The sequence below is a fragment of the Phaethon lepturus genome, unplaced genomic scaffold, assembly GCF_000687285.1.
Source record: "Phaethon lepturus isolate BGI_N335 unplaced genomic scaffold, ASM68728v1 scaffold13078, whole genome shotgun sequence".
Classification (NCBI taxonomy): Eukaryota; Metazoa; Chordata; class Aves; order Phaethontiformes; family Phaethontidae; genus Phaethon; species Phaethon lepturus.
In genome coordinates this window covers 71-11359 of record NW_010555570.1, presented here as the reverse complement: position 1 = coordinate 11359, position 11289 = coordinate 71, and the positions used below count along the sequence as shown (strand labels likewise).

Here is an 11289-nt window from a genome sequence, read left to right as displayed (position 1 = left end):
ATCCAGCCAGGACCAGCCATAAAACTGGGTAAGAGCCCAGACTTGCTGTCTGTGTCTTATGCAGAAAGCTGGCTCAGCTCCTGGTGGCTGCCGCAGCCAGAGGAACCCAGCAGCATCCCAGCCTGATGTTGACCTTGCCCTTCCCCTGCCGTGGGGCTCCTAGAGGTTACTCAGGGGGCTTGGGCAGAAATGAGGGTGACTCTTAAGGACAACCTTCCATAGCCACCCAAACTAGCCGTGGCCCTCCCAGCCCTCAGACAAGCCTGACCCACCAACCCCACCATGCACATAGATCCCAAAAGTCATGTTCCCTGCCCCAAGGCAGGGCACCACCTGGACCCAACAGTTCCAAGAAGGATCAGTCACAAGCCCTAGGACCAGTGTTAAATGAGCAAACCTATAAATGACTGCACCTAAGACATAAAAAAAACCACCCCAACTTAAATGCAAGTTTGCCTACATTCTACAGTATGCCCTGTATGGAGAAAAGGGTTTGGACTATTTCCACATTCGTTTTTGCTGCAGCTGTTCTTTTAAAAACACATTGTTTTTTCCCTGTGACATTTTTTCATGTATTTGAAAGAATGCTCTCCATTACCACAAAATATTTGGCTTGAATACTCCAGTGAGGAGGAGCTAAGGGTTTGGCTCATGTTTTAAAAACAAAAGAACTACTACTCTAAACATAAAACAAATGAGTGCAACTGTAACAGTAGATGGAGATAGAGCTCCTAGCACAACCTATGAATAATTCCAAGTCCTATTAGAAGTAATACAGCTTTCTGAATTTCCCTAGAAAACAGCATGTCATTATGAGGTTCCAGCTTGACTAAAATGCAAAGTGTCACTTTTTTCAGAGAAAAAGCTAAACAAAAGACAGTATGTAACAACTAAACTGCAAAGCATATCCACTTAGAATCTGAAATTGTGAAAGACAGTATGTGTACACACAAACATGAAGATATTAAGAGATGGCTCTTACCTCCGTCCCCAGATCCTGAGCCAGCATCTGAGAAAAGAACAGGAAGAAATTTATACTCATGTGCTACAGTATGTCCTGTAAGCACGCAAAGCAAGACGGTTCAGTTAACACTGTACCCTGCACTTGATGTCATCCCTGGGTAAATTCTAGCAATCCAATCTGAACATAGTTCACTCAAGCCATCTTTCTCACGTCTCAACCCTCTCTCTTTAAAGTGTCTATATCAAACTAAAGTAACGTAAGCCATGGAGTGCTGCAACGTCCTCATAAGACTCTGTCTCATTTTGTTGTACTGAGACTGATAAAGCTTTGTTCCAAACAGTTGCGCAAAGTTATTTCACTTGGCCCCTACTAATCCCTCATCAACAAAGAGAATTTTTTAAACCCATTTGAGGCCAGACCAATTGGAAATTCATGTCATTATCTTTATAAACCAGTGACATCTTATCAGATGATAACTAGGTAGAATAAACCACTGAAACTATTATTACTCAAAGTCTCTGGATAAATGATTAAAACGCCATTTTTCTCGAGGTTGTTGCCGAGCTTCAAAAACGAGTGCTTTATTTTACCTCTGCTTGATGTTTTGTTGGCTGGAATGACGAGAGTCACAAATTTAGAAAGCACAAGATTGCGAAATTGCCAAGCCCGGAGCTTCATTACGAAACTTCCTAAGCCAGGCAAAGCACTGAAACGCACACAACATGTAGGGTTACCAAAAATAATCCGTAAGAGGAGTTTCTTTGCAGGGAAGGGAGGGAGGTTTTCATCCCATCCTCCCCCTTAATGGAGGTCTTATCCATTTATCAGTATCAAGCTTAACAAAAAGAGCTTGGAAAGGCTGCTTCGGGATCCAATTACCCTATGAACTGTTATATTCTAATTTACTAACAGGAAGGCCTGGGGGATCTGACCTGGCTTGGACATGCCACCATTGCTCAAAGTTAAAAAGAAGGAAAACCTTTATTTAAATAAACCTGTCACAAGAATGACTTAAAATAGTGGATTTACACAGCAAAACTGCATGGGATCGATGCAAAAGGGGGCTGGAAAAGAGAACAAAAGATGATGGTGTTTTCCCAGTGACCATTTCCTGCATTTTCCTGATCTGATCTTCTGCCCTGATGCTCTTTCGCAAGTGAGCTACTGAGGAAAGAAGGTGTCTTCATTACAATGCCCTCACGGCTCTGGGAAGTAGTGCTTTTCCAGGTGTGCCAGGTCTCCCCAACACAAAGAAATGAACTCCTGCTATCACCCGCCTCCTGCAATGAACTACCCTGGCTCTTTGGAAGAAAAGGACCTCGGTGTCTCTCCTCCTGCCCCTGTCCTTCGATGCCCAGACCCCTGCAGGAGGCCAGGATGGCTGCTCGCTGCTGGACCTCCCAACAGCCCGGGGTCTCTGCTGGGGGCCCTGCACACCTGCTCTTTTGCCCCATCCTGTGGGGGAAACCTGAGGTACATGTCTGGTCCCTTCTCCCCTCAGCCTCCTCCTCAGGAGAAGGAAAAAGAGACCAAATGATCAGGACTTCAGGAACCCCCCCCCCCCTTTTTTTTTTCCCTTCTCTGTTTCCAAAATCCACAATGTGTTTCAGAGAGAATGCTTCCAACACAGCCACTGCCAGTAGGCAAGCAAGTTTAAGAAAAGATGTAGCAACGAACTAAAGTTATCCCTTTAATCAAAACGTTTGAACCAAAAAAGATCAGCTGCTGCACAGAGAGAATTTACTAAGTTGAAGAAATCCTACACCACAATAGGCTTTGTCAGCCTGAGATCCATTTAATACCAATTTATAGACAAAAGAATTGCAGCGTATGTTTTTTTCCCCCTCTTGAAAATTGTCAGGTAACAGCTTCATAGAAAAACAACATTTCCAGGGAAAGAAGTTTATTTTCTCTCAGGTGTATGAAACACAAAATTACAGTGCTCCAAAAAGTTTGTCTAATGCACTTTTTATTGACTCCTCCATCCTCAGCCAAGAAAAAATTCTACTTTAAGTTTAAAGAACTCTCTCAAGAACAAAGACTTACTCCTCCTGCTCTTTTCAAGTTAACTTCACTGATCACCTCTAACAGATACTGAGTACAAAAGAAAAACATCAAGAACTACTGCACATAAGCAACTCAGTCTTCCTGACTGGTTTTGCCCATTCACGTTTCTAGCTGTTTCGTAAAAACAGAGATACAAATAGCCCACGATGCTCAGAGTTAAGCAAAGATGCCTCAAATGCCAGTCAGTTTTCACATACGCTCTTCAATGAATTCTTCCAACAAGTCCAGGAAAAAAAAAACTGTTGCACAGACTTCATTAAGTGTGTTTTGGGCCACATCTTCAGCTAGTATAAGCTGGCAGGGCTCATTACAACCAGTGGTCTGTTGAATCATACCAGCTGGGAATCTGGACATACATGTATAAGGAAAAACCTAAGAAACTGGATTGCAGGCAATAACGCTCCAGTTCCCTCTCTCCAGATTATGGAGAGGTTTGTGGTAATCCAGATGCCCATTTATCAGACATCTGCTCATTTAATCTGCTTCCAGTTACTTGTAACAGCTCAGAAGTGTATGCAGCACACAGGATGATCAGGAGCACAAAATACGTATTAAAAAAAAAAGAAATCAACTTCTGTGTTGCACCCTTCAAAACAGTATGAAGGGTATACTGTATCACAAATTGTGAGTGTATACTAAGTTATTCCTTAAAAGGGAAGGATGGCAGCAACTTCTCTTGCCCAAAACTGCAAAGAATTAACCCATAATGAATTCCAAGTAGGGATTCAAATGACTTTTGCCATCCACAGGTTATTTTATTCAGGGTCAGGGCAAGGTCCGCAGACAGCCTGGAGCGCGTTATACATACCAGTTGCACATGATCCTTCGGACACGAGGAGTATTTCGCTCTGCTGCTTGCAGGCGGCCTGTTTCAAGTAGCATTCGTTCTGGTAGGTGTCACCGTTGGAGCCACACACGGGCACGTAGTCATTGTTACACTGATGGAACGGACAGAGAGCAGCGGTGTTAGTGGCACAGGCGGGGTGGCACAGCATCCATCTGGGTGCCCCCCACCCCCTTGCAGTATTAAACCCCTGGGAAAACAACAGAGAGGGTGATACTGAGCCTCCTCTTCACATTTACAGCTACCAGGGGAGAGGGAGGGGGGATTTTTAGAGACAAAAGGCAGAGGAGCATAAACCAGACTTGAACAGGTAAAGGAAAAGATAATCTTTTATGGGCAAAGTGTTCAACAAGTGTCCTCAGAGAGGCCCCTCCCTGCGAGGAGGAGGAGGAGGGACAACATTCCCAGAGAATGGAATATGGGCAAGGCAAACGGCTCCTCACATCTGCGGTAGCAGCTCATGTCTTTCCCTTGGATGGCTACAGACAAACCGTAATGAACAGGCTCGCTTCTCCCCTCCTCCTGCACATATACACCCTGACTGCTACAGCGCCATGCGTACACACGGAAGCACCTGCCTGTGTCTGTGCAGCTCTCTATTTAAGTACTTCGCTATCATTAGAACTGATTGGACAGGGGGAAATTATTTCTGAGACCCTCGTGATCAAAACCCATCCCTCTTTCTGCAAAGATGTTTCTGTTCCCGGCGAGCTGCGGCCGGGATGCTCCACAAAGGTCCACGCTCTCCCCGCGGCGGCCAGTGGGCAGGAGCGGCCGCAGCGCAGCGAGCTCAGCCAGCGCACCGAAAAGCGCGGAAGTTACTCACGCCACGCACCCCTCCTTGGCTCAAACTCCTGCTCAGCTCTGCAAGCTGCCTGCTTTGTTCCCTCTACCGCTGAAAGACAGCTTTGCCCTCTCTCGTTCATTTTAATAGAAATAATTCCATTTTATATTGAAAATTGGGCAACCTACCGGGTGCAGTTATCATAAGATAATCACACTCTGAGGCTTAGAAATACTTGGATGTACCCTGTACATGGCAATTATACCAGGGATATGATTATCTTGTGATTACCATACTCCTGGTATGCCTCATTGTTTAATTATAACAAATGGAATGATCACAATTATTATTTACAAATGCTCACCTCTGCTTAAATCCAAGTAAAAATTAAAAAGAAATCATACTTCCTATTTAGCTGTATTATGCCACAAAGCACCTGAGGTGTGTTCGTCAGGCACAATGTAAAATGCAGAACTGAAATTCCAGGGATATAAACATCAAATATGTTTCAAAGTGAATGACTACAGAAGTGATTAACACAAACAATTGCATAGATTGCATTAATTGCAGGCCTCCACACAGAGCAGCTGCCAAGAAATTATTCATAGTTGGTCAGAGTGACATTTTGATTGGGCCAAATCAAATGACATTTTCCTTATGCATTGTATTTTCTCAAATCTTCCCAAGCTGCTGCCCACCCCCAGCACTCTCTTCCCTTGGAACAAGAAAGAAAACCAGCAGCCACAACAGCAGAAATCCTCTCCTTCTGCTCCTAACGAAGGGCTCCTCCATGCAGAAATTTTAAACAGTTGATTAAAAAGTGTTTCTACGCTATTTTCACCATTGTGCTCCAAATCTGAGCAGTGTTTGAAGCGGAAAATGCCAACTTCATCCAGAAGCTCAACAGCAATTGCTGGAGCCTGATCTGGAATACTTAACCAGGACAATGAGAGGTCAGGTCGGATGGGGCTCTGAGCAACCTGGTCTAGTTGCAGATGTCCTGCTCACTGCAGGGGGTGGTTGGACTAGGTGGCCTTAGAGGGTCCCTTCCAGCCCAAACGATTCTATGAATCTATGAATGAACACAATCATGGGAATTTTCTAAAGCATGAAGGATCACATCATGCTTGCTTTAGACGTGGTATCTGCTTGTCACTCACGGGACTTTTTGCTGGAGCAATCTATGCAGAATTTGGCCCAAAGTATCTCAACAGGCTCTGTTACACATAGAAACAATGTTGGATCCTGTTCCCAAGAAACACAGTGGCAAACTCTCTGTTGGTTTTGCCCAGAGCAAGAGACGATCTTTTACACTGACTCAGCTGCAAATCTGAAAGGCCAGACAGCCCTACATTAACAGCATACAGCATCAAGAGTGAAATCCTGATCCACAGAAACAAGTGACCGAGCTGCTATGAGCTAAGCTGGAACTTATTCCAAAGCTCGGCAATTTTAAAATGCGTTTGAAAGACACCAGGGCTCCAGGAAGGATTAACTCTCATGGCAGTAGCTTCCCCATCTTTCCTGTGGCTCCTGCTACACTCAAGCGTGGCTTTGTCCAGCGGGGATGGAGGGTGCTCCATGATGAGCACAAGTGATGCAGTCTTCTTCTCAAACTGTGCTGGTCCCAGCTGCATTTCTTCATCTGCTGCCCAGTATTCCCACCATTGCCTTCAGTCAACCGGCATTCGGACAGAAAAGGCAGGAGCTACTACTGGAACAGAAGAAGCGAGAGCTTCCAGATGGATCCTGCCTCGGCTTTGAGCTGGGACAGCTCTGAAAGCCAACAGGAAAACATAGCAGAAGTTACGCAGGAAAGAAAACAAGGCCACCAATGAGAAGGCTGGGACGTTAGTCACCAGGTCACTTGTGACCCGCTAGAGCTACACTCTTGTACTTGACCACGCTGAATCCAGGACTCACAGCTCTTCCCTGTCATAACATACTTCTTGCTAGTACTGGAGGATATCAGATGTTGACTGCCTTAGCTTCCTCAGCCTAGTGACCCATTTTTGGTATTGGTCTAGGGATCAACAGACCAAGCGCTAGATATGAGAATGATTCTCCATCCCTAAAGTAAGGCGTGATCAAGCACTCAGGGACATGCATGCCAAAACTCCCACTAAACCCGGTAGCATAGTGCCATACTGTCCAATTCTTATGCATGCAGGTTTGTAAAATACAGGTTTGAAAAAAAGAGAAGGGAAATGGACGTATCCAGTTCAGCCAAACATCAGTCAAAGGCTGCCTTCCTCAGCACTGGCAACCTTGAGTGCCCACCACCACAGCCAGAGTCAAACCAGCTTTGCAAATGCTGGGGTCAGTGCTGTGCACTGAAAGCATAAGGTTTATTTTCTAAAGAAAATGGTTTAAGTTGTGTGATGGTGACTCCTGTTGACACCGTTAAAAGTTTCACCTCCTCCTACTTTCATGGATTAACTACTCACAAAATGACACCTGCATTTTGAACGAAGTAGCATGAAAATATATTGTGCAAATACAATATAAAGCTGTAAGTTGTCCAGGTGATGTTCTAGCTCCACAAACACCAAAGCATGTGAGGGATTCAACACACACGAAAACAGGACTCTCTCCTCACATTAAAACCAGTCAATGTCCACAGTCTTGGTGACAGAAAGGCAAAAACATGCCGCATTGACAGAAAGACCCTGGTATATTTTTGGGTATGTTCATGAAATCTGAGAGGGAGAAAAACCCAGGCTGCCAGACCTATGGCTTCGGGCAGCCAGGGGTACAGACCCCAGGGAGCCATGCCTCCAACCACATGCCTCCTGGCACAGCTCTTGCACCTTCTGGTGGACCTGTGGAGTTTGCTCTGTGCAGGGAGGGAAGGGGTGGTGGCTTCCCCCATGCTCAGCCCCACTGCCGAAGCCAGCACTGGCTCAGTGTCTTCCCACCCAGCTGGCACCAAGGTCTGGGCCCGTCCCAATATGGGGACGGGTCTGCATTTACTGGTCAGAGTGGGACATACTGTTCTGCTATGCAACGTGTGTCGTTGTGAGGAGTTAGTGAACGGGCTATCGTTTTGCAGTAGAGTGCGACAAGAGAGCCAGCCAATATGAATCCCTTTCTTAGCACATGCCTGCCTGCTCTCCAGCGATGGAAGCCTAACTCAGGTGTTCCAGAGCAGTCCGATCATGTTTGCCCTTTCAAATAACAATAATTAATTTTATTAACTCCACTTGGACAGACATGATGTGTCTGCAATTCTGGTCTGGAAAAACAAAAAACCCCAAAAAACCCCACCAGACCAAGATTGCAGCAGCCTTGCTCCCCACTTCTGCCCCCCCAGCCCCTCAAGACACAGGTTGGCCAGCCCAGGACTTTTCAAGAGTACGGAAGCTAAATTGGCTTTCCGTACTTGTCTATTCTCTCAAGCTGCAGTTAAAGACCCTGGCAAATTCTGGAGAAAACATAAGAAGTAATTATAGTGATGAGGAGTCTGCTATTGATTTGCTCACTATCACCCCAGAGAGCTGTCACTGAAACGGGGGACCTGAATTCTCATGGAGGACACCCTTACTCATGATATAAATTACCTGGCTGGCTCTGCCTCACTCGGCCAGCCTCAGACACCACACTAGAAATTAATTTTCTACTCTGGTAGCCTATCTTTCTGGCTTGTCACATTGCCCACTGACGTTACATGAGAAGCTAACATCCCCCCAGCTCTGCCTGTATCAAAGCACCACACCGCCCTTCGCAGTGCCAGCGCAGGATCAGCCACAGGTAATTTGCCCTCCAAGGTCACAGTCAGCCCTGCGGTTTCATGAAGGGCTCAAATCAAGACAAAGAACTCCGAGTGTTTACCGGACCTGATCCAAAGGCCACTGAACCCAAAGATGACTGCTGATTTCAACCCATTTACTAGTGATCAGGCCCACAATTGCTCAACTCACTCTTTTGATCTCGTTTACATACGAATTATCCAATATCCTTAAATCTGTTTCAACTGTCCCCTACAGAACTGCTCAGCTCAGCATACATACAGTGGTCACCTCTCAAAGGGGAGACAACACAGCCCAGAGAGGTTTCCTTAGCTCCATTTACCATGACTCACCAGGGACCAGCATCCCGCCTTGGGAAAACAGAGCTCCCAACGCCTTTTTCCCTGCCGGTAGCAACATCTGTATTTGCTCCTTCTAGGCTGCAAGTCCACTGCTTGATGCCAAATGGTAACACCAAACTGGGACCAAAGACAAGACCCAAGTGCTCTCTGTGGCTGCTCTGAGCTCCCAATGCTCGTGGCATAACATCTGCCCTAGCTTACCACCAGGCAATGGGACAAGTCACAGTGTTTCACTACATTACAGATTTTTCTTAGAAAGAGGAAACAGACCGTCTCTTAAATCACAGCACATGCTGAGCCAAGGCAAATGCTCAAAACAGCATTCTCACATTGAAATTCTGATTGCATGCAAACTAGAAATGGAATTACAAAAACACCCATGGTCAATATGAATTCTCTCCCAAAAGGGGAAACACAAGCACTTCAGCAAACAACCGTCTTGTTCTTATTACAGAAAATTCCTTCTTTAAATGAAGGAATTTATCACTTCATTTTTTTTTCTCTGAAGACACATTTGGCTCTAGAAATATAAATGATACTCGTCATGCTTCAAAGCGAATAGTCTATCAAAGCTCAATAATACATTAATCATTACAGATGTGCACGATCTTGAACTGTGCGCTATTTGGCCTGCTTTACTGTAAACACTCAAATCAGCTTTACATGTTCCACAACTTCACAGATCCACATTGAAATGCATGAAACCACCGGGCCATAAACGTACACACAACACATGCTGGTACATGCTTAAAACTCCTTTAATTCGTTCAGTTTTTATTCGGGTCATTATGTAAAGCACAGCTGTTTTGCAAGTTGGCTAAAACATATTAAATGGAATCCTTCATAATGAAATCGTCCAACTCCGAGAATGCCTGAGGTTTAGATGTAGCTGCAAGAGGGAAAGAAAAGAAATAGAAGGAAAAACCCCTACTACTCAGTAATACTCCCCCTAAAACTAGACAAAACCTGAAGGAAGTTCCTGATTTTGGAACAGAGGGATTGCTCTTTAATCTGATCAGCTGAGCAGACAAACAGGCAGAAGCATTGTCACTATGTAGCCCTTCCTGAAAATATTGCATAAGCACATTACAGATCCATTTCTTTAACTAGATCAGAACTCTGAATACAATAAGCCACGCTCTGTATCAGAAATGAATTTAGAAAGGACTCTAAATCCTTGTTAAAAGAGCAGAGATGCAAAATCAGAAATGCACAGCCTGAAACTGCAGACCCGAAGGGATATTTAAAGCCACAGCATCTGCATTTTCCCAGAGAAACTTATGTCTTCTTGACACCAGTTGGCTCTCCTGCCAGCTTTTATACGTGCTGCCAGGTTTTCCCGCTAACTTCTCTGCACATAAAGAAATAAATTGCCAAGTGATAGGTTATAAAGGGAGATCCTTGATTTGTATTCTCATTAGTGAATTAGAGAATGAAATATCAATCTTCTTACCTTGAACTGACAGACACAAGTCACACTGTCTCCAATCCTTAAACATTCCCCATCAAATTTACAGGTATTGGTGTCGCAGAGAAAGAGATCATTTTCTCTGTCATCGTAACCTCAAATGTAAAAAGGAAAAAGAAAAAAAAAAAAAAGATGTCAGCTTTGGTCTAGCAAGAAGAACAATACGGGATGATTGCATTTTAATGCACACAGCACAATAACCTTGTTGATGAAACGATATTGTCCAGATTTTCTTTTGTCCTTCCCTGTCCTCAGTTTTCCACTTTTTCTCTTGTTCCTCCCTCGGTCCTTCTATTACTCCTTATTCCCCACAACCTCACACGCTTTTTTTTTTTTTATTTCACAGACTCTATTTCCTCAAAAGTGCCCGGTAATTACGCTATTTCACAACTCTGGGCTGGAAACATCATCAACTTATTCCCATCCGATTGCAAATCTGTTGGACAAAAGTCTGAATTGGAATTTCTCCAGCCCATGATGCAATAAAGCCCCCAATAATAAAGACAAACAGGCTGTGTGTTTTCCGTGATGGTCTGCCTGATCCCAATGAAGATTGATCACCGCTAAGTTAACAGGAGAAGTGCCAGGCTCCCCAGGAGCCGCTGAGTGAACCTAGCTCTTTGCCTTCATTTTCTCCAGGAAAACCCAACAGATCTCACTGAAGATTCAGTTCACGAATACAAGCACGAATTTCAGATTTCACTAGCTGACTTCCCACTCCAACAGCGTGCAGCAAGGTATCAAACAAAAAAGCTGTATCAGACTCCAAACCCATTAAGATCTAAATCCATTGATTTTTTTTAAAAACGTCCTAGTGCTCTTAGCCATACCGTTGCATGTTCAAAACGAAGAGCTCACAGTGGAAACTCCCCCCGACCTAACACACTATGTGCGACGATGCGTTACCCCAGATAACGCTCTCTTCCTCGGAAGGGTGTTACAGTCCGATTCCAGAATTACTTTGGGGATGGGAGAAGGGCCGGCTGCTGACCCGCAGCGCCAGCTCACCACAAGGGTGAGCCCGGCTTGCGGGAAGAAGCACCGGATTCCCGGTGTCCGCACCCCGATTTGC

General features: G+C 44.9%; 1 protein-coding gene across 1 annotated transcript; it reads right to left on the bottom strand.

Annotated features, from left to right (window-relative positions):
- Window positions 1–982: 982 nt before the first annotated feature.
- Window positions 983–10312, bottom strand: LOC104624756 (tomoregulin-2-like; the record flags this gene model as incomplete). Its single annotated transcript, XM_010292204.1, has 3 exons — window positions 983–1009; window positions 3840–3969; window positions 10203–10312. Coding segments are annotated over 3 exons (267 nt in total), but the record flags the coding sequence as incomplete, so codon positions are not given.
- Between the last annotated feature and the right edge of the window lie 977 nt (window positions 10313–11289).